The sequence below is a fragment of the Musca autumnalis genome, unplaced genomic scaffold (genome assembly GCF_047663935.1).
Source record: "Musca autumnalis isolate F117 unplaced genomic scaffold, ASM4766393v1 scaffold_3, whole genome shotgun sequence".
Taxonomy (NCBI): domain Eukaryota; kingdom Metazoa; phylum Arthropoda; class Insecta; order Diptera; family Muscidae; genus Musca; species Musca autumnalis.
In genome coordinates, this window is record NW_027411866.1 from 97,290,637 (window position 1) to 97,315,541 (window position 24,905).

Sequence of the window (24,905 nt, forward strand, 5' to 3'; positions counted from 1 at the left end):
AGATCAGTATACCAAAAAGGAGCCTAGGACGAATATTTTGCGGTAATATATGAATGTCCAAAATTTTTGGTGGAGAAATTTTTAAAAACTGGAAACCATAAATGCCGAAGAATAACCAAGCTTGCCCAAAAAAGTAGATAAAAACTAAAAAACTTGAAATCGGTGCTACCGTTTTCTGGGACCATACCAAAAGGATGACCTATGTGGAGAGTATAATTAAATTTGTTATTTCTTTTGTAACACACACATTGAACTATTCGCCGAGGATCCTATAAAGTATAGTATATAAAGTATAGGTCCACGCCTCCATAGAGAGGTACCTCTCGATTTCGGTATTTTTAATGTTTTAGTCTCATTATCACACCCAGATGGCTGAAATTTGGTATTAAGTCTTCGCTGGAAGTATACAACTTTCCACCTGAAATTTGGCGGTATAGGTCCAAGCTTTTTTATAGGTCTCTTAGAACGATACGTTCCGATTTTCGATATTTTTTGGTTTTAACCTCATTATCACGTCGAAGTTGCTGAAAGTTGGTATTTAGTCTACGTTTGCGTATTAAACTTTCCACCTGAAATTTTCCGGTATAGGTCAACGTCTTCATATAGCTCCCATAGAACGGTACCTTTTTACTTGTTTTTTAATTTTTAAGGGAGTTACACGAAGAAGTGGTCCTTATTCGACATTTATCTATGTTTCATAGAAATATAACAAGTAAAAAAGTATCGTCAGCTTTGCCGACAGAGATATACCCTCAGCCTTTGTGGATTGAAATACTTTTTTCCCAAAAAAAACTTATGTATTTTTTCAAAATTTTGGGCGTATGAACCGACAAAAGTATGGATAGGATTAAAGCTCAAAAATGTGCAGGGATATCGAAAGATACAGCTTTTTTATCAAACTAGCCTACGAAAAACATAATATCGCTGTAAACAAGGCCACTAGGAAACCCTTCGCTAAAAATGTCCAAAGGTTCCTCGAACAGACCCTTAACCACAAAAAAATGTTGAACATTTTTGTGGGTGATACCAATAGGATTGGACAGATCGGGCCCAAATTTGAACATAAACTAAGTTTCGACAATATTTAGAGATCCAAAGTTTCGACCAAATTGGTTGCTACGTCTATGAGAAATCGCGCGTACAATTTTAGCGAATATTTTTGAACTTTTGTGGGGAGGTACCGGAAGTAGTGGACCTATAAGTACCACCTTCGAATTTTATCTAATATTCGAAGAAATATTACAATGTGGACGAACGCAGTACTCGGTTCGAGCTCTTCAGCCACTACTTATTGTGCCAAAAACTAAAGTGATTTGGGAGCAGGTGTTAAAGTGAAAATTTTGTGTGGAAGGTACCCGAAGGAGTCGACAAATATAGTCCATATTTGAACCTGATCTATATCTGGTAGATATATTAGGATATGTAAAGTATGGACCAAATCGGTCACTCCCATCAACAGTTATCGTGCGCACAACTTTAGCGAATATTTTTGAACTTTTGTGGGGAGGTACCGGAAGTAGTGGACCTATAAGTACCACCTTCGAATTTTATCTAATATTCGAAGAAATATTACAATGTGGACGAACGCAGTACTCGGTTCGAGCTCTTCAGCCACTACTTATTGTGCCAAAAACTAAAGTGATTTGGGAGCAGGTGTTAAAGTGAAAATTTTGGGTGGAAGGTACCCGAAGGAGTCGACAAATATAGTCCATATTTGAACCTGATCTATATCTGGTAGATATATTAGGATATGTAAAGTATGGACCAAATCGGTCACTCCCATCAACAGTTATCGTGCGCACAATTTTTTGAACATTTTTGAACTTTTGTGGGGGAGATACCTAAAGGAGTGGACCGATATGGCTTATCTTCGAACTTAAACTAAGTTTGCACAAAATATTACGAAGGCCACATTTTGGACCGAATCGGCAGATCCGTTCGAGAGTTATCTTGCTCTCCAACCACTACACACGGTGTCATAGGGTTTTTTGTAACTTTCAGTCTATTTTCTCAGGAAGTATGGACTTGCCCCTGATGAAACTTATACCGTCGTATGGGGCAGTGAATATAAGTTGCTACAACAAAAATCAAAGCGATTCGAGAGCAGGTCCTAAACTTAACTTTTCCGATATTTTGTGTGGGAGGTACCCGAAGGAGGGGATCGATTGATTCCATATTGGAACATCATCTAAGTCTAATTTCACGATGTGCAAAGTATGGACCAAATCGGTTAATTCTTTCAAGAGTTATCATGTGCACAAATTTTCCGAACATTTCCGAACTGTTGTGGGGGAGGTACCGGAAGGAGTGGACCGATATTACCCATCTTCGAACTTAAACTAAGTTTGGACAAAATATTACTAAAGCCAAATTTAGGACCGAATCGGTTGATCCGTTCGAGTGTTACCGTTCGCTCCAGCCAGCCAGACAGACAGACAGAAGGACGGACATGGCTAAATCAACTCCAAATTGTCTGAAACACATTTCGTCCAAACATATGTACTTGGGGTCTAAAACCATTATTTCGATGAGGCACATTTTGCCCGTATGAAAGTGCATATACCCTCGTTAGCATAAATGCTGAGGGTATGTATAACGAAGACAATTTTTGAACCAAATCGGTTGATTCGTTCGTGAGTTATTTTGCGCACCTTTTTAGCGAACAAATTTATACTTTTATGAGGGCAAACTGTCACGGATTTCATCAAAACATACTTGGGGTCTGAAAACGTTATTTCAATACAGCACATTTTTGATAATGTAAAATTTTATAAAACCTTGTTAGCCTAAAGGCCTCTACACATAAGAAGCATGAGATTCTTGCTTAAGTCATATCTGACAAAAGACTAAACACCAAGTTCGACCTAACAAAAAGATTTCAGAATCACATTTGAATTAGGTCGAACTTGGTCTTTAGTCATTTACCAGATATGACTTAAGCAAGCATGCCATACTTCTTATGTGTCGAGGCCTTAAAGTCTGAAGGCATAAAAATGTTATCTTTTTTAGCACAAACTGGGACCAAAATGGTTCAAGTATTTTGCCATCAGATGTTTATCTATTCTGTGGATAGATTTTAAATGTGTTTGTCTAATAAACCATTAAAAAACGTTTTCCATATTTAAAATTGAAACTTTCGTTTTTACTTAATTTTCATCATCAAAGCTAAACCAATAATTTAATTGTTTTCGTGACAAGTTGAATTTAAATCCCTTACATTTCCCATTGATATGAATAAATTAATATTTAAAATTTCAGCAATAGTAAGCAAACTAATTTATTATTGCAACAAATATTAGGCGTGACCGGAAGGATGTGTTCAATTGACACTTCGACGTGTGTTAATTCTCCAATTCTTACAGCTAAATGCTTTAAATGACATTTGAACGGTTCGGTTGTGTGTTTGAATGAAGTGTTGGCTGTTATCAACAATTCAATAAATAATTTAATACAAACAAACAAAGCAAATGGATGACTGGCTGGCTGCCTGGCAGGCTAACCAAGAGACAAACCGGCAAATAGAAATAATAATATGTACATTAGTCTACAATTTCCCCCACAAAGTGACACACACGCGACAAAAGGTGTAAAATGTATGGATTCATTCATTGTCGGTTCTTTTGTATTTCATTTTTCATTTCTTGTTGGTTGTCTATCCGTCCGTCCATCTGTGTGGAGAACGGATAAATTGTTTGTCATTTATAAAGGTTTAATCGTTTATCGAAAACTCATAAATTAATTATCTAAAAACGGCATTTTAGTGCAATAAATAATAATATCCAAGTCCAGAATGGACACTTGTAGCTAAGTTTTGTTTCTTTTGTTGCAGGTTAAGATAATAAAACAACAAAATTTAACACTTATTTACGATTTTCTAAACATACCACAACTCAGACACGATTTGAGTTTTATTTCCATTAAAAAGCTTTAAAATGTTATCCAAAATTGGAGACACACACACTGCCTGCCGTTTTCATTATCATCAAATAGTTTTAGTTTAGAGTTTTTTTATTTTTTCACCGCTTCTAAATGAATTTCGATTAATCACAAATGCCGCATTGAAGTATTGAGTTTCACTTTGATTATCTAGGCGGGTTCTTTATATTACACCTTTAATAGGTCTGAGCTTGATGACTGTCATAAAATATTCATTTGTTTACACTGAAAATAACTAATGACGACAAACGTAATAAAATCTTAAGAAAAAAAGAAAACAATAATGTAATCGGCTGGTAATCGATTAACAGGTGGGCGCTTTAAATTTATGTACAACTGTATATAGCATTAAATATTTATACAGTTTACAAGTAAAACTAGTAAGATAGTCACTAAGTGCGTTTGGTTCGAACAATCCTCAAACATAAGGTATGTCTGGTCACTTTCCCAGCAAAAATTTTCCAGCCAGAACTTTCACGGAGTGTAAAGAGTATTTATTCTCTTTTGCAATAAAAATGTAAAAAGGAAACAGGCACCTTCCCTGCAAAAACCAACAGGCAATCATCTGATTTGCCAAAACAGAACAAATAGTCCGCCATTGAAGGAAACAAACAAGCAAAAATTTTGCATTTTATTAAAAACTAACAGAGCAGGTCCGCGTTGCTGGCCCGTCTTAATGAATTTTAATGACAAATTTTCATGGACTTTATGCTTGACAATTCAAAAATAGGTATCTTCGGTCCATTGTCAAACCGAAGAGGTTATTAAATTTATCAACAGATTTTGTCTGTAAACTTCCTTTTCTCTTACGGACTTTGTTTTTCATGGCTGATGGACCGTTGAGCCTCACCATTTAAGGACATTTGTAAATATATCGTTTTTCTTGATCGGATTTGTTGTCTCGAAAATTAATTTGCCAGCCGATGCAATCAAAATATTAGCAAATATAGCGATTGCAAAACAATAGGCTTCCGAAATTCGTCTAAAAATATACAGCATTTTGGACCACCACGGGACATTCCTGAACATTTTCTGAAAATTGCATAAAATTAGGTTCAGTAGTTTTGGGAAAAATGTATAGAAAAGTGGGCGTGGTATTTTGGCTCCAATTATGTACTTAGGGTACACAGAACCCGATTGCCTCCCAATATTTATGCTGAAACCGGTATAATAATAAGTTTGGCTTATACATATTGCGTTTAAAAGAAAGGCATGGGGGAAGTACCGCACCTCCTTCGAAATTCATAAAAACGGGAAACCTTGAACTTTTGCAGCAAATTTCATGGAAATCGGATCAGTTGTATTAAAGATATAACATATTTAAAAAACTAGGCGTAGTCGGGTCTTTAGGCCCCAAAGAAGTACCTTGGTTCTAAATTAATTCGTAAATTTTCAAACCGATACATTTTAAAAATATCGCATCCCATCCCTGTACACTCCATGGTAATATCAAGAAAATCAGTTCAGTATATTTTTTAGAAACGATAAAAAATGAAAACGGAAAAAGTGGGCGTGAACAAATTTTGTTTGCCTAAAAACCTAAGTTGGCTTATGATGAAATTTGTCCAGCAAGATTTTGCAAACTCTCAGTAAAAGAACTGTCAAAATGTCTCTCTCGAATCGCTCTCTTTTGCTGGACTTCTGTGTAACAGACATCTTCCAGCAACAATTGGTACAAAATGTTACAAATTTTAGGGTAACCAGACAAACCTATTGTTAATGTCTATGTTTTAGGAATGTTCGGCTTTTCTAAAAATAAAAGGATATGTATTCGGGAGAATATCAAATTTTGAGCCGATTTAGAATATTTTGTTCTACCCATTAATTACACGAAATACCAAGGTACAGTCTATTGGTTTAGTAAGTGTGACAAAGTCCTTCAAAACGACCAAACAACTTATCAGAAATTTCAATATAGGTGTTTGGAAGCAAAAGTTTGAAAACTTATATGCAAATGTGTACATTCTTTCAGGCCAAGATTTGTCGTCTCTGACGATCCTATAAACGTCGTTTGAAGCACAACGATCGATTTTATTCACAGTTTCTTTGCAGAAATCCACAAGAGCCTCTGTTTAAGCGATTGTCCAATTTTGCTGGATCTAACGAGAAAAATCCATTTTTGCGGCCAGGTGTTCATGCAATATCAAATGTTAGTTAGTGGAAGAAATGCCCAAGGATGCCTCTATCTCACGGCATATAACATGGCGACCTTGCATTATCCGTTCCCGCACGGCTTAATTTTTTTCTGGCACAACGGCCATTGTTGGACGACCCTCACGACCTTTGTATGTTAGCGAGTGTCGGCGACGATTGAATTCATTAAACCAGTTTTTCGTAGTGCTATAGGATGGTCCTTTATCGACATACACAGATTTAATTTAATCGATGCACTCTTGCCGTGATTATTCACGTCGAAATTTGTGAGAAATGATCGAACGAAAATGTTCACAAGTAAATTTTTCATTTTTTTTTTGTAAAGTGATTTTTTCAAGTCGCTGTAAACAACACAACACAATGTCGCAAGACAAACTGTCCTGAGTACGTATAGGCTAAAAACTGTCAAACTGTCCAAAAAATGTTCAAATGGCGCCTGGCCAGATAGTTTTTGTGCAGCCCTCGTAGCTACAATTTTTAACCAAACTAGCTGTAATTTGATATCTGAAGTTCCCTGCAGTTACAAAGCTTTTCCACTAAAAATTGTCAAGATCGTGAAACATATTATTCCATTTCCATTGGAGGGTATAAAAACAAAAAGTTCGGCCGGCAGCACTTAATAACTTTTTACTTGTATATTAATAACTTTGTCGTTTCGCTGAAAAAACATTTTATAAAATTAAGAAATACACCTGAACGAAAGGTATATGAAGAAAGTATTTACGCAGTTTTTTAGTCCAAACGGTCGACAATTCAAAAACAAGAAACAAGAAAATAATGTACCCGTTACATTGTTAAGGAAAATTAAATTAGAGAAATTACTAAGAATTACTAAGAATTTTCAAATACACGCAGAAATAGATTACCAAATTATATATAATTCTTTATTGTTCAGAAATTAATAACAATTCATAAGTGTATAGATCCCACGAAGCTAATCTTAGAAATATGTTTGGATCCGAATAAATATATGTTTGGGAATGGTTGGAAACTAATATATGTTTGGACCCAAACATGTTACGTTTGGTTCCAAACAAATATATGTTTGCAACATTTTGTAACATATCTTAATTTTATTTGTTTGGGTACCAACATATATTTTATGGGTGGAGAGAGGATTTTTTCAAAGGCCTAATAACAGGGCTCTCGCTTATTTTATAATATGTGTGGTGCAATAGAAGAAGTAGAAGCAACGACGGGAGGGTGAAAAAGTTTGTTTGTGCTTTTTTTGCACCCAAACAATTATTTGTTTGCACCCAAACATATATTTGTTTGCACCCTAATAAATATTTGTTTGCAGAACCCAAATATATCTTATGTTTGGTACTGTTGCAAGTGTATATACATATGTCGATTTTTTTTTGGCGGCACCCCCCCAAATTGTTTAGTTTTGTAAAATTTTAAGATTTCACACGTGCCACTGGGGCCTCGTTGTAATTTGTATGGGGCCAAAAGTGTATATTCACGAAAATTATTCAAAAACCGCAATTATGGAAATTACAGGCACAATAATTTTCCAATCGACAACAAAATTTTACCAGTTCATTGTTTCGGCGAAAAACTGTATCCTACAAAATATTTTGAAAATCGACTCGACCTCTGTTTGAACGATTGTCCAATTTTGCTGAATCTAACGAGAAAAATCCATTTTTGCGGCCAGGTGTTCATGCAATATCAAATGTTGGTTAGTGGAAGAAATGCCCAAGGATGCCTCTATCTCACAGCATATAACATGGCGACCTTGCATTATCCGTTCCCGCACGTCTTAATTTTTTTCTGGCACAACGGCCATTGTTGGACGACCCTCACGACCTTTGTATGTTAGCGAATGTCGTCGACGATTGAATTCATTAAACCAGTTTTTCGTAGTGCTATAGGATGGTCCTTTATCGACATACACAGATTTAATTTAATCGATGCACTCTTGCCGTGATTATTCACGAAACGAACGAAAATGTTCACAAGTAAATTTTTCATTTTTTTTTTTTGTAAAGTGATTTTTTCAAGTTGCTGTAAACAACACAACACAAGGTCGCAACACAAACTGTCCTGAGTACGTATAGGCTAAAAACTGTCAAACTGTCCAACAAAATGTTCAAATGGCGCCTGGCCAGATAGTTTTTGTGCAGCCCTCGTAGCTACAATTTTTAACCGAACTAGCTGTAATTTGATATCTGAAGTTCCATGCAGTTACAAAGCTTTTCCACTAAAAATTGTCAAGATCGTGAAACTTATTATTCCATTTCCATTGGAGGGTATAAAAACAAAAAGTTCGGCCGGCCGCACTTAATAACTTTTTACTTGTATATTAATAACCTTGTCGTTTCGCTGAAAAAACATTATATAAAATTAAGAAATACCTCTGAACGAAAGGGATATGAAGAAAGTATTTACGCAGTTTTTTAGTCCAAACGGTCGACAATTCAAAAACAAGAAAATAATGTACCCGTTACATTGTTAAGGAAAATTAAATTAGAGTAATTACTAAGAATTACTAAGAATTTTCAAATACACGCAGAAATATATTACCAAATTATATTTTGTTTTTCAAAATAGTCAGGCTTAATCCCATAGTCGTTGTTTTAATATTTTATTAAAACAACTTTAATTTATTAGTGGGAAAAAATTGGCGATGTTTACCAAGGGGTAAGGCAGGGAATACTATAGTTTCAGATCTCGCCACAGATCTTCATCAGTTCCCTTATTTCTTGTTTTTTCAACAAGAAACTTTTTATACCCAAGTGTCAATTGCTAGCTCAAATAGATACGTGCGCAAAGAAACACTCTGATCGAGAATTTCTTTGGCACTACCTAAACTCTACACGGTGCTCTTGAAACAATTTTAAATGGAAGGTGCTTACACCTTGGAAGTTTTTGCGGATTCTGAAACTACAATGTTCATAGATGAGAAAAATCAAAAAACAAGAAAAAAATCGCTGTAGGGTTTTTTAAATAAATCGCGGTCAAAATTCACATTTTTAGGTGTTTTATAGGTTTCTACGATTTTGCTTGGAAACCGTAAGTCCAATCGAAATGGAGCTAAAGAAAATGCTGTTGCATTGACGTTTATCATTTGTTTAAGAAGCTCAGTTTAAATTTTTAGATTTTTTTGTTATGGTTTCGCGATTTTGCTTGAATACGGTAAGTCTTATCTATATGGGACCTGAGAAAATCTTAAAGCTGTGAAAATTCTCTACAAGACTGGCTTTAGCAAGTTATCCTAAGTTGTACCATTTTTTTAGATATATGAGTTTAAGTTCGGAATTTGCAGTCATCACATTGTTTTATAAGGGGGCGACACAGAATTCAATTGAATTTGAATTGTCCCAATTTGAACTTCTATATCTCAAAAACAGTAAAACCGACGAGAATACCATAAAGATCAATCTTGTAGAGAATTTTCATAGTTACAACATTTGTTTTAGTCCCATTTTGATAAGACTTGCGGTTTCTAAGCAAAATCGTGAAAACCTAAACAACCCCTAAAAATGTCAACTTAAATCGCGATTTATTTAAAAAGCGCTCCGGCGATTTTTTTTGTTTTTTGATTTTTCTCATCTATAAACATTGTAGTTTCAGAATCCGCAAAAACTTCCGAGGTGTAAGTACCTTCCATTTAAAATTGTTTTAAGAGCACCGTGTCTAGCAACTTCACTTGTAAACAAAACCAAAAAAAATTTGGTTTTGTTTACAAGTGAAGTTGCTAGAGTTTAGGTAGTGCCAAAGAAATTCTCGATCAGAGTGTTTCTTTGCGCACGTATCTATTTGAGCTAGCAATTGACACTTGGATATAAAAAGTTTCTTGTTGAAAAACAAGAAATAAGGGAACTGATGAAGATCTGTGGCGAGATCTGAAACTATAGTATTCCCTGCCTTACCCCTTGGTAAACATCGCCAATTTTTTCCCACTAATAAATTAAAGTTGTTTTAATAAATATTAAAACAACGACTATGGGATTAAGCCTGACTATTTTGAAAAACAAAATAGAAGTCGTCATCCCAAACAAAAAACGCCAACCCTCCTTACCAAATTATATATAATTCTTTATTGTTCAGAAATTAATAACAATTCATAAGTGTATAGATCCCACGAAGCTAATCTTAGAAATATGTTTGGATCCAAACACATATATGTTTGGGAATGGTTGGAAACTAATATATGTTTGGACCCAAACATGTTACGTTTGGTTCCAAACAAATATATGTTTGCAACATTTTGTAACATATCTTAATTTTATTTGTTTGGGTACCAACATATATTTTATGGGTGGAGAGAGGATTTGTTCAAAGGCCTAATAACAGGGCTCTCGCTTATTTTATAATATGTGTGGTGCAATAGAAGAAGTAGAAGCAACGACGGGAGGGTGAATAACTTTGTTTTTGCTTTGCACCCAAACAATTATTTGTTTGCACCCAAGCATATATTTGTTTGCACCCTAATAAATATTTGTTTGCAGAACCCAAATATATCTTATGTTCGGTACTGTTGCAAGTGTATATACATATATTTTAGGGTGGTTTTAAAAATCGATGTCGATTTTTTTTTGGCGGCACCCCACCCCAAAATTGTTTAGTTTTGTTAAATTTTAAGATTGCCAAAGTTTGTGCACAATCGGAATATGTTAACACGTGCCACTGGGGCCTCATTGTAATTTGTATGGGGCCAAAGGTGTATATTCACTAAAATTATTCAAAAACCGCAATTATGGAAATTACAGGCACAATTATTTTCCAATCGACAAAAAAAATTACCAGTTCATTGTTTTGGCGAAAAACTGTATCCTACAAAATATTTTGAAAATCGATTCGGTTTTTAATATTAGCTATATTATAGGGCCTAAATTACCTATAATTGACCATATACACAAATTGGAACAACATTCAAATCTGGGGCTGGATTCTTGTTCTATAAAAATTTGAAATGAAAAATATTCTCTTTATAAAATGTTTCATTTGACATATTTTGCCTTTATAAAAGTTTTCATTTCAAATTTTCATAGAAACAGAATTTCTAAATTTAAAAATTTTTTGTAGGATTCGTTTTTTAGGCCCATACCTATATACGTCCGTATACCCAGGACGTGTGTGGGGAAAAAAGTAGAACACATGTATTCTTATGAGAACTACCGAAATACGTCGAGCGTATAGTTTTTGTAAGTTGAACAAATTCAACTATGACAGAACGTTTTTTGAAAACAAACCCCCAACAAAACCTGAAATCCAATTAATTGCAAAGGAAAATTATTTATTTTACGAATGAAAACATTTAAATAAGTTTTGCTGGCGGATTTGGTATTTAAATGTGATTTTGTTTGTACTCAACGTATTTGGGTAATACGGACGCTCAGAGAGCGTTGTTGTGATAGAAAGGTGAAATATTTGTGTACGTCCAGTCGTTATTTAGGTTTAGCAGCTAGGCATAATAATGAACTGGTAAATAATTCTAGAAATAAAGATCGGAGAGAGGGCACTGTTTATCGATAACCGGTCATCATCTTTAGAAAATGTGAAAATATCTGTCGCATTATTCATTACGTAGACTCGATTGTACCCAGATTCCGACCACCAACTACCGAATAACATTAGGATTAATGTTAGACAGCTTATTTAAGTCTTCTGACAAATCCATTGAAATTTACGATATATAGCAGAAAAATCCTCAAATCGTTAACCGGATACAATTGCGCTACTGGTAATAAACCTTTGAAACCACCCAAGAAACTAAATTGTCAGAGTTTAAACGGAAATTGGGTCGAAAGTTTCGGGTTATCGGAACGAATTGAATTGAAATCTGATGAATTATAGTATGAATTTTTGATTTATTTACTGACATTCGTACAGATTTATTTACTGACATTCGTACATTTGGAAGTAACATTTTATGATATCCTGATTTTTTGATTAGGATAAAATATTGAAACACTATGCATATCAGTCCGTTCGTTTTTTGGAAATCACTCCAGCAACCTAACAAATTAGGAAAACTAAAATGTTGCGCAGATGCTTTTTGTGCCCACGTTTTATAACAGTCTCAATATAACGGTACCGCCCGATTTTTTTCATCAAAGTATACGATTCAAATTTGATGTAGTTTGGCATTTAGTGTTCAAAGTGGCCAAGAGACTTATCCACAAAAATTGTGGCTACAGGTCCACGTTTTGAAATAGCTTCCAAGTAACAATACCACTCGATTTCAGATTTTTTTTTTATACCCTACACCACTATGTGGGGAGGGTATATTAAGTTGGTTTTGGCAAAAAAGTTTGTAACGCATCGACATAATGGTCCTAGACACTTACTTATATATTCCAAAATGTCTCGACGAGCTGAGTCGATCTGGCTATGTGTGTCCGTCCGTCCGTATGTCCATCTAAACATTGTAATCACGCTACAGGTCGCAATTTTTGATTTTGAGTGTTGATGAGGGTCCCGGAGGGGAAGAAGCCTATTGATTTTGGTGATGGTCGGATAATATTCAGAGGCCGGAATGGGCAAAAAACTTATTTGGAGAAAAAGTCAACTTTTTATTTCAAACGCATATCTCAGCTTCCATAAGGGTTATATCAAAAGCAAGACCTGCTAATGAAAGTAGAAAATATCACCTTTACAATGAAGGTTGTAGTATTTTCCGATTATTTTGTAATCACGCTACAGGTCGCAATTTTGATCGGATAGTCACGACTTTTTTTGGGGTTGATGCGGGTCCCTCAGAGGAAGAACCCTATTAAGTTTGGTGATCGGATAATATTCAGGAGTCGGAATAAGCAAAAAGCTTATGTGGAGAAAACTCAACGTTTTTTTATGCTAATATCTCCGCTTCTGGTAGGAGTGTTCTAAAAGGAAATCCTGTCAATTGAAGAAGAAAAGATCTCCTTCATATTGATGCAAAGTATGTTGGCGTAAGTGGGCAAACAACCGAGATATCGCAAAAGTCAATAATATAACCAATTTTTCCATTTTTTGTAATCACGCTTTCATCGGATAGTCACGAAAGTTTTGGGGTAGTTTGGGGGTAGATGGGGCCCCATAGAGGAAGAAGCCTATTAATTTTGGTGATAGTCGGATAATATTTAGGGGTCGGAATGGGGAAAAGCTCATGTGGAGACAAATTCAAAGTTTTATTCTTTGTGAATATATTGGCTTCTAGTAGGGGTATTCCAACGGCAAAGAGTGTCAATTGAAGAAGGAAATATTACCTTTACATTAGTGTAAAGTAGGTTGGCAAAGCTGGTAAAAGAAGGGAGATACCACAACAGTCGGTAATGCATCCAATTCTTCCATTTTTTGCAATCACGCTACAAGTCGTAATTTTGATTGGATGGTCACGAAATTTTGGTTGCTTATGGGGGTCCCAGAGAGGAAGAGGCATATTATGTTTGGTGGTAGTCGGATTATAGTCCCTAAAAGAAATGTTTACCAGTGAAAAGCTTATACCCCTGTGGTGTAGGGAATCACATGGTCGGCCCCGTCCCGACTATAGCCTTTGCTCACTTGTTTTAACTTTTATCTATATTTTTGGCAAGACATTTGGGGTTCTTAGTGGTCAAAAAACTTCTCCACCTAAAGTTATTGGAATTGGCACTTTCGAAACCTAAAGAAAACTAATTATTCCGTATTTGTTCAGAATATTTCATGGTGGAGGGTATACGAAGTTCAGCTCGGTTGAACCTAACGCTTATTACTTGTTACACTTTTGAGGGGAAATGTCAATGGTATGTTAGCATGGATATGACAATTACATAAATATTTCATTTTATATTTATTTAGGAAATAGGAATAAATTTCTACTTTTTCGTCGTCGAAATTATTGTAAAATATGTCGAAATTAACTGATATTTTCAATGGTACAACAATTAAAGGACGAGCAAACGTAAGTCACTAACAGATTAATCTAATCACAATTTTTATCATCCCAAAATTTCCTTTACAACGTAGGTGGCGAAAGCAACATATGCTTCGTTTGCTTTTTTCTATTTAGTTCATCGTTTGAGAAATCGTGGTCGCAAATCCAATGAGAACAAGGCCAACAATCAAGATATTGACGGAGAAAGCCATAAATATTTGCCAGACAATAATTATCGCCAATCTCAAGATCATAAAAAAGAAGCAGATGTTGATTGCTGCTCATGTGGTTGCTCTCGAAATAAAGCACATTCCCATGGAAATGACAAATATCGTAAAAATCATGAAGATTTTAATTCTGGAAATTCGCATACTGATCATTACCACAAGTCTGAAAGGAATGATCATATTGCTTCAAAATCAAAAAGTCACATTAATGATCATGATGATGTTCATTCGGCGATTGCTGGTGCTGCTGTTATACACTCTTCAAGCAAAACATGTGAGAGTTCTAGTGGTGGAATGGATTCTGCTGCGAAAAATATTGTTGATAAAGATAATTTAAGCAAATCAGAGAATAAAAAATTAATCGACGTTTAATAGATATGAAAACGAGCTATTGTAAAAGCTTTTTTTAAATATACATACCCTGGAAGAAATGATGTAGCGGAACTTACAACACTTGACGTCTGGAAAATATAAACAATTCTGCTTTCTTATCGTGCAAGTTTCTACTGTCGCAACTTTTCCGTAGTTACTGTCGCAACGCTCTCAGAAGGTACGGTTCAGGAGATAACTTCTGCGATAAGAAAACGACTACAAGCCAATCTGAAGATAATTCCACGGTAGTTTGTTTTGAAAGCTTTAATAAATTTGTTGTAATAAACATATGTATATTTTCCATATGTAGATTAACCATGCTCTTAAATAAAGTTTAATTTTTATATAACGCTTTGGAAAGGTTACGGCAAAAAACGGTGGAAAAACTCGCATTTTGTGACAAAATTTCACGATCATAAGATTCGTAAGATTGATTGAAATTTAGTTAAGCAACATAAGTGAAATTCGATATAGAGTATTTCCTCCTTTTACACTGTAACCGAAAAAATGCAGATAATTTATGACCGTATCAGAATAGAGAGTTACGTACTTCTGACGTTTAAGCTATGTATTGTACATGTTATAGCTCTAATGGTGACTAAATAAAGTGTGTGAGAATAATGTGGGTAAAATCTACATAATACCGAAAATCGGAAGGTAACGTTTTATGGGAGCTATACCAAAACATGGACCTATGTTGACAATTGTTGGTCAAGAAGTTTTGTGACCACTTGGATTTCAAATGTAGAATAACAGGCAGTTCGGTATAGAGGTGGGCGCGTGTCGTGTCGTGAGTAGTGCGTGTTCGTGCCTTCTCGAAAAACGCCGTGTTTGTGCGTGTCGTGCCGGAATACATTTTTGGTCGTGCGTGATCGTGTTTTTTTGTTCGACACGGTTTTGCACGACACGACTAAACACGATGACACGATCGTGCTAAATTTTTGGTCTCCCTTAGAAGTCGTGCAAGAGACCATTCTAAACACGAAAATCGAAAAGAAATATAATGATGATCTTTGTTTGCCATTTGTTTTGTTCATGAGAGAAGCAAATACAAAAACTACTCAGAGGGTTAACGCAATAACTCTCTTTGACTCTCTGACTGTATTATCTGTTATGGATGATATTATTGAAAAACATCATCTTCCCGAATTAGGATAACTGATTGACTGCCCAAAAAACGTTGTAAGATATTTTAAACACTCGGAGCTAAACAACAAATTGTCGAAAATGTTAAAACAAGATAAAAGAACACGTTGGAATTCAATCTATATATATAAAAATGGTGTAAAAAATGTATAGTAATTCATAAAATGAGAACGGCTAGGCCGATTTCGGTAAAATTTTTTGTCAGTTATTCGTATTTTCGAGGAGAATGTCTTTACGGAAGAAAATTTTGGAAAATCTCTCCGGAAAAGTCGGAAAATTGGAAAAATCGAAAATTGAGTTTTTGTATGAAATTTTATTCCTTAATAGCGAGACGAAGTTCGCCGGGTCCGCTAGTATATGTATATTATGCTTGAGAGCATATACCAAGTCCAGATTGAGATTAAGAGTATTTTTTTACAAAAAATGAGTTGGATCGTATATCTGACTTAAAGTTTTGGGTTTTCACAAAATATTCAATGAGTGTTCCGAAAAATTAAGCTGGGAAAAGTACCCTACTATGCATATTTTTTCCCTTTGGTCTGAAAAACTTTTAAAAGTCTGATAAATTGATACCATTGACTCTCAATTTGAAAGCTAAAACTAAACAATCATTGCTTAAACGCTTTGTACCAACAATGACACATCTTTTATTTCCGCCGTTTGAGGAGATGAATGAATTTTATTACCTAATGTAAAAGCAATGTTCCTTAATATATAAAGTGAACACATAGAGTTTTCTAATGATGAGCAGGAAAATACAATGCCATGTATACCCGAATTTTCAGCATTTTTGGATCAAAATGGCAAAAAACTAAAAATGAAAAAGTCTCCAATTGATACAGTAATTGATATTTATCTAAAATTTAAAAAATATATATCTATATATATCTATACCCGTCAGCTCAGCAACGAGCGAGAGATTTTTTCCACATCTGAAAACATTCTCAACGAAAGACGTACTAGACTTTTGAGTTCTAACTTGGACAATGTAGCGTGATTACAAAAAAAATCGGAAAATGGGATGCATTATCGGCTATTTTACCACCTACGACAACCTGCTTTACATCGTTGTAAGGGTGATATTTTCTGCTTTCCTTGCCAGGTTTTGCTTTTGATATACCTCTTAAAGAAACAGAGATATTGGCTTTAAAATAAAATGTTGACTTTTCTCTAAATAAGTTTTTTGTCCATTCCGGCCCCTAAATATTATCCGACCATCACCAAAATCAATAGGCTTCTTTTCTGTGAGACCCCCGTTAACCCTCAAAATTTCGTGACGATTCGATAAAAAATAAGACCTGTAGCGTGATTTCCAAAAAATTGGATAAATGGGATGTATTACCGACTATTGCGATATCTCCGTTATTTGGTTACCTACGCCGACCTAGTTTACATCATTGTAAAGACGGGATTTTCTACTTTCATAGTCAGGCTTGCTTTTGGAAAGTTTACAACCAAAGCTGTGATATTCGTCAATATAATTAAAATCGCAAAAATGAAAATTGGGGTTTTATTTGCTAGTATTGTGATATCCTCGTTGTTTGATCACCTACGAGAACCAACTTTACATCATTAGAAAGGTCATATTTTCTACTTTCGTTGTCAGGTTTTGCCTTTGGTATACCCCATATAGAAGCTGAGATATTCGCTTTGAAAAAAACGTTGTTTTTTTATCCACCTAAGTTTTTTGCCCTTTCCGACCCCTAAATATTATCCGACCATCACCAAAACCAATAGGCTTCTTCCTCTCCGGGACCCCCATCAATATCCAAACTTTCGTGACGATCCGATCAAAATTACGACCTGTAGCGTGATAACAAGGTTTAGATGGGCAGACGGACGGATGGATGGACGGACACACATAGCCAGATCGACTCAGCTCGTCGAGACATTCATTTTGGTATATATAAGTATGGGTCTACGACCGTTATTTCGATGCGTTACAAACTTTTTGGCCAAAACCAACTTATAATACCCTCCCCACATAGTGGTGTAGGGTATAAAAATGTTGTACTTAATTTTCTGAATTTAAATATATTACAATTTTACTTTTCAATTTACAAAGTTTGAGCTAAATCGGGGGTTATTTTACACATTAGCCAGTTTAGGTGGTGCCGGTAGGATTTTCTGGACTTTTTTGCCGCAAGTGCAACCTGCTGTATCACAAATTAATAAGATCAGAGAGGAGTTGTTAAACTATACTTTTTCCAAATTTTGTGTGGGAGGTACCCAAATGAGTGAACCGATATAGTCCATATTAGAACCCGATCTATGCCTGAAAGTAATATTACCAATAGGAAAGTTTGGCTCAATTCGGTTACTCCCTCCTAGAGTTATCATACCCACAATCTTGGCGAAAATTTTTGAACCTTTATTGAAAGACCCAAAATTTGAACCAAATATGTTGATCCGTTCGAGAGTTATCGTGCGTTCCAACTACGACACATGGTATTATATGGGTTGTTTGCAGTTTTTGTGCTGATTTCTGAGGAAGTATGGACTTGCTCCTGAAAAAATTATATCGTCGTAGTGGGGGTAGTGAATACAAGTGGCTGCAAAGCGATTCTAGAGCAGGCCTTAAACTGCACACTGCACAAAATTTTGTGTGGGAGGTACCCGAAAGAGTGGACCAATAGGGTCCATATTGAAACCTCATCTATGTCTGGTAGAAATGTCACCATGTGCAAAGTATGGACTAATTCGGAAACTCCCTTCAAGAGTTATCGTGCGGACAATTTTTTCGAAAAATTTTGAACTTTTGTGGGGAAGGTACCTGAAGGAGTGCACCGATATGGCCCATCTTCGAACTTAAATCAAATCTGGACAAAATATTTCGATACCCAAAATTTGAAGCGAATCGATTGATCCTTTCGAGGGTATAAACATATACAAAACTGTAGTAACAATTCGTTGGAAAACCTACTCGCGGGGACAAAATTTGTGTTACTACCGTGATCTTTTCATCAGTTTATTGTGTATAAGAAAACTAATGACAATGACATTGGTAAAAAGCGTTGTTCTTTATATACGTAGCTGCTTATAACCGTTGTTCCTTATATCCGAATTTATCTGTAAAAATCTTTGTTTTATCTCACGTTTACACAAACAGTTTATTTTACCGAAATCCGTTTAAAATTTGCGGTATAGTACAACAGCCAGATCGAATATGGGCTACATAACCAAAATGTGTTTCCTAATTTCTGTGTTTCACTGTGTTTCAGAATTTCTGTCCTTTTTTTGACGTATAAACTTTCCAGGAGAAGACCCAAGAGATGCAGATCGACACCTACCACCTTTTTGTCGATTATAAAGCAGCCTTCGACAGCCCGCTGCGTTCAAAGGTATTCCAAGCCATGTCTGAATTTGGTATCCCCGCAAAGCTCATCCGTCTTTGCAAAATGTTAAAATAGGAAAGAACCTCTCCGAAGAGTTTGGTACCAAAAGAGGTTTCAGACAAGGAGACAGCCTTTCGTGTGATCTCTTTAACATCCTGCTGGAAAAGGTTATACGAGAGGCAAACGTCAAAAGAAGTGGCACAATCTACACCAATAGTCACATGTTACTTGCTTATGCTGATGATGAGAAGACCAAGTTGATGGTGTCGACGCGCAATGCGTCCATTGAGCTCGGACCGACTGTGGAAGTTGGTTCCTATAATATTGAGGTAGTAAAAGACTTCGTCTACCTCGGCACCTCCGTAAACACAACAAACGACATCAGTTGTGAAATAAAAAGAAGAATTATATTGGCCAACAGATGCTACTTTGGTTTAAGTAAGCAGTTCAAAAATAAAGCCACATCTCGTCAAACAACTACCCCTGCTGATGTATGGCTCCGAAACGTGGGTACTTGCGCAAGCAGACATGGCAGTGCTTGGTGTGTTTGAGAGAAAAATTCTTCGAAAGATCTACGGACCAATCTGCGTTGACGGTGAATATCGACGTCGCATGAACCACGAGCTGTACCTGCTGTACAACGACATCAATATTGTTAAACGTATCGAGATGCAGCGATTGCGTTGGCTAGGCCATATCATAAGAATGAGCGATGATGACCCCGCTAAAAAGGTGTATAAACACGGACCGCTTGGCGGTGCACGCAGAATTGGCAGGCCAAGGAATAGATGGCGCAAACAAGTGGATGATGAGATGAAAAGGCGCGGTATTCCAGAAAGCGAAGCAACAAATAGAGAGAATTGGAGATCTTTTCTTAGTTCGGCCTATAGAACAAATGTTCTGTAATGGACCAGCTAAGTAAGTAAATATAAACTTTCCGACAAGAATATTGAAACATTTGTGGTATATAACTTCACGATTATGGTCGTTGCGATTAAATGCCTATATTGTGCTCATGAATTTGACTTCGATAAAAGCGTAAAAGGTTTTCACCTTTGTGGAGAAGATACCTGAAAGAATGGACAGATATATTCCATGGCAGTGCACCGATTTAATCCATATTAGAACCCAATCTATGTCTCGAAGAAATCGATTTGGACCATCGATTGTTATTGCGCTTATCATTTTAGCGAAACATTTTTAAGGAGTGGATCGACTTAAAGTTTGGACAAAATATTGCGAGATCCAAAATTTGGACCAAATTGGTTGATCCATGGGCTCGAGCCAGACAGGCGGCCGAACTGGGCATAATCGACTCCAAATTACTTGAAGCGGATTTCGTTAAAACATGTGAGAAGGTAAGACCATAATTTCGGTGAGTACGCTACTTATTAGCAACTTGTGACGCACAACAATAGCGACAAATTTAAATAAAATATGAATACAAAATTTCGATTAAGGCAGTAAAACTATTTTCTATTTGGGTTTTGCGATATACTTCTTTGAAAACCTTGATATGTCGTAGTACATTTTGTCCAATCGACATGTCATTTCATGCACTTCTAATCCGCTCAATACTGAAATCGTAATATTTTGAATACAGAATGAGTTTATAGCTTCAAAATCTTTATATTCACTACAGAATTCCGCGACTCTTTATTATTTGATAATAAAATAAAAAAAAATCAGATTTTCTGGAAGTTTGGCTCAAAAAGATTATTCAAACAATTTTTTTTAAATATTTCTTAGACAACTGGTTAATAAAGTACACTTTCTGTACTGAATCTTCAGAACAACAAAGATTTGAACAAAAAATTTGACTTTGTAAAAAAAAAAAAAAAAAAACAACTTGCATTTGAAAGAGGAAATAAGTTAGAGGATAGCGAAGCCGCCCCACAGTCGATGTGTCTGAGGAGCCTTCCTAAACCAAAGGCGAAACATGCATGTCACACAGTGGTGATTGTGTGGGTTCGTATCGTCGGCTTTCCTTTTTCCAAAAGCATCTTGGTCAGTAAGCTCGTCTCTAACGAGAAATTAATGAAAAAATTAATAAAAAAATGACCTTTGCCTAATAGGCAAAAATTTTCAAATAAAAATAAAAATCAGCTTGAGCCAGGCTGGGGTTCGAACCCACGTCCTTGAAAAACACATGGAATAAAGTGTTGTCACGGCGTGTTAGTGTTCAGAACCAAACTCATAACTTTCAAACGCTACGCTAAGCGTTTGTCATGAAAGCCATACAAAGATTTGAACAAAAAATTCGACTTTGTAAAAAAAAAACTTGCATTTGAAAGAGGAAATAAGTTAGAGGATAGCGAAGCTGCCCCACAGTCGATGTGTCTGAGGAGCCTTCCTAAACCAAAGGCGAAACATGCATGTCACACAGTGGTGATTGTGTGGGTTCGTATCGTCGGCTTTCCTTTTTCAAAAAGCATCTTGGTCAGTAAGCTCGTCTCTAACGAGAAATTAATTTTCAAATAAAAATAAAAATCAGCTTGAGCCAGGCTGGGGTTCGAACCCACGTCCTTGAAAAACACATGGAATAAAGTGTTGTCACGGCGTGTTAGTGTTCAGAACCAAACTCATAACTTTCAAAGGCTACGCTAAGCGTTTGTCATGAAAGCCATACAAAGATTTGAACAAAAAATTCGACTTTGTAAAAAATAAAAAAAAAACAACTTGCATTTGAAAGAGGAAATAAGTTAGAGGATAGCGAAGCCGCCCCACAGTCGATGTGTCTGAGGAGCCTTCCTAAACCAAAGGCGAAACATGCATGTCACACAGTGGTGATTGTGTGGGTTCGTATCGGCGGCTTTCCTTTTTCAAAAAGCATCTTGGTCAGTAAGCTCGTCTCTAACGAGAAATTAATTAAAAAAATAAAAGTTTTCATTTGAAATTTCCAAAATTAAAAATGAAAAAATAAAAAAGTATCAAACCAAACCATTTCAACGTAGGTTCAAATTTTGGTATAGGGCTTATATAACGGACTACCTGTAATTTAAAATTTAAGGTTCCCTGAGATCACAAAACATCTCCACCGAAAATTGTCAACATAGGTCCAGGTTTAGGTATAGCCCCCATATAGCGGTACCTCCCGATTTTCGGTATTTTGTGGATTTTAGCTAAATTTTTACTGAATTATCTGTTACTAGCAAAATGCCCGCTACTTCGTATGCGGAAAAGGAATAATATACAAATAAACAATATTTAATATGGCGAACACTGAAAATTTTGATGTAATTATACCTATTTGAATTTATATTTAATTTCTTTCAAGTACTGTTCGAATTTCAAAAAAAGAGACCTCTACACTTCAACAGCGGCCAAAATTTTAAATACCAATCCATGTTTTATTAGAACGGTATGGGTATTTTGAAAATTGTATCCATATTTTCCAACCGAATTTTGGATTTTGTGATATCAAAACCTTTATTCAAAAGAATAACAGTATATCACTATATAACAGTTAATTTTTGAGACCATTTATTTTAGGCCTTTTTATTCTCAGGGTGTAAAAATCTTCTTGTAAAATATTAGCCGCATAGATTTACCTTTTCACATGAGTATACACGTTCAGAATAGACAACAAAAATAAAAACAATTTTGTTGAAAAGGTACGTTTGACTTTTTGATTTCAGTACATTATTCAGAAACCGAATTCGTGTTAACATACACGCAGAGAAAAAAATATGTTTGATCTAACAATATTCCAAGAGCAAAATATGTATTGTTAACATATTGTTGGATTCCTCATGTAGTATTGTAAATCCAAAAATAGTTTGTGTCAACTGAACAATATTTCTCTCTTTTCTTCGAAAATTTGTTTCTCTTCTCTCGCTATTCGATGCCGTGTTGAAAAAACAATTTTGGTGAGTTGTGGTGTGTTTGTATGACATGCTGCCTTTACCTTTGTTTTTGTGTGTATGTACTTGTGAGACTCTTGTTTTTATTTGTTTCTGTTTTGTTTCATTCTTCTTTCCTTTTCATGTTTGTTAGGGTGTTTAATTATTCCTTATGTTGTGGTGGGTTCTTGTGGCTTTTTGTTTGTCTTTGTTGTCAGCCAATGCAGCAAACCATGTATTGTGTTCATCAATGATTGCAATATTATACGCGACATTTATATCCAAGTTATGCGAAAAGTGTATATGAGAAGTATATGCACTCAAATCAAAAATTTCTGGGCTGGTTTTCTGTATTGACAATACTTTTTGTTAAGAAAATTAGATTATGATAGTTCCTAAAATCGGTATTGTTAACGACTTTAACAATATTGCGGAAATTCGAAAGTTGTTTTTGTTTTCTATGTTTGGAACAAAAGATGGTATTTTTGGATTTGGATTACAATGTTTGAACAAAACAAATACATTTTTGGAACCAAAACATATATTTTTGTTCCAACAAAAGCGAAAAATATTTTTTTTCTGCGTGTAGAAACAATAGAACATTATTTAGTACAATTTTTTAAATCGGGGACCTTAGCTCAAATGTTACAGGTTAAGCTCTACTTCTTCACCCAATGCCAAAGGTATTACATGCAGAAACCTTTCACATATTTAAAGGCGGATTTTAATAAACATTCTGATCCAATCTCAACAGTGATCCTCATAACAAACACTTATTGTACGACCACCTCTAACAATGAACCTGACAAATAAATAATATATCAGAATTCCACTTCTATTCCTTAGACCAATACCAAATTTATTGCAATTTTGAACTTGTCTCACACTAATTATATAATTCCAGCTCCATTGCTACACCCAACGTCAAATTTAATACCATTTAGTACATTTCATATTTCTCAATAAATCAGCCAGCCCTCAGCCTAATTTCAGAATTTGTATGCATTTAAAAAAATCCTTATCTAAACACCAACAAAAACCCTCATACAACAATTCGAAATTCTAACTATATCCCAACCGCGATTTAGTATTTTTCGTATACATAAGTACGAATTTCCAAAATTTCTTCTCTATCTCCTCTCTAAACGCCAACTGCTATACTAATACCGAATTTCACAATTTCAGCGCTACCCCTTAACACAATAAAAATTTGAACCAAATTCTGTGCCATTTAGTGATGTTCGTACACTTACACTTCCTTCGTTCACAACCACATCCATATCTCGATCCTACACACCAACAGCAGCTATAATACCAAACTTCCGAATTCCACATATATTCACAATACCATTAATACTTTTCGTATGACAGGACGAAGTTCAAAAACTATCCCCAACAGTAATTCCGAATTTCAGGATTCCACCTCCATCCGTTCACCAAACTCTAAATTGTACCAAATTTAGTACTTTTCGTACCCATAAGTAAAAATGTCCAAAACTTCCTCAATCCTACACTCCAACAGGAACCTCAACTCAAAATTTCAGGATTCCTGCTCCATCCGTTCACCCAAATCTAAATTGTACCAAATTTAGTACCATTTAGTACTTTCCTTACCCAGAAGTACGAATTTCAAAACTACCTCAATCCTACACTCCATAAGTTATCTTAATTCCAAATTTCAGGATTCCAGCCCAAATCTAAATTGAACCAAATTTAGTACCATTTAGTACTTTCCGCACCCATAAATATGTATTTCCAAAACTACCTAAATCCTACACAACAACAGTAAACTTAATTCAAAATTTCAGGATTCCATCTCTATTCATTCACCCAAATCCAAATGTAGTAATACTTAGTATTTCAGTATCCATAAATATGAATTTCCAAAACATTCTCAATCCTACACTCCAACAGTAACCTAAATTCGAAATTTCAGGATTCCATATTTATTCGTTCACCCAAAGCTAAAGTGTGCCAAATTTAGTACAATTTAGTACTTTTCGTACCTATCAGTAGGTTTTTCCAAAACTATCTGAATCCTACACTTCGA

The 24,905-nt window shown here is 35.4% G+C and overlaps 1 protein-coding gene across 1 annotated transcript; it reads left to right on the top strand.

Moving 5' to 3' along the window:
• Positions 1-13,857: 13,857 nt before the first annotated feature.
• Positions 13,858-14,881, top strand: LOC141399748 (uncharacterized). The gene is made up of 2 exons (XM_073979013.1): positions 13,858-13,960; positions 14,026-14,881. The coding sequence occupies exons 1-2, from the start codon at positions 13,907-13,909 to the stop codon at positions 14,530-14,532; spliced, it is 561 nt and encodes a 186-aa protein (XP_073835114.1). The 5' UTR covers positions 13,858-13,906; the 3' UTR covers positions 14,533-14,881.
• Positions 14,882-24,905: the final 10,024 nt, after the last annotated feature.

What these genes read in the sequence shown, in the direction of transcription:
- LOC141399748 (XM_073979013.1), top strand. Translation starts at nt 13,907, where the DNA reads ATGTCGAAATTAACTGATATTTTCAATGGTACAACAATTAAAGGACGA. An exon ending in CAATTAAAGGACGAGCAAAC is followed by an intron (nt 13,961 to 14,025) that starts GTAAGTCACTAA and finishes TTTACAACGTAG; the next exon opens with GTGGCGAAAGCAACATATGC.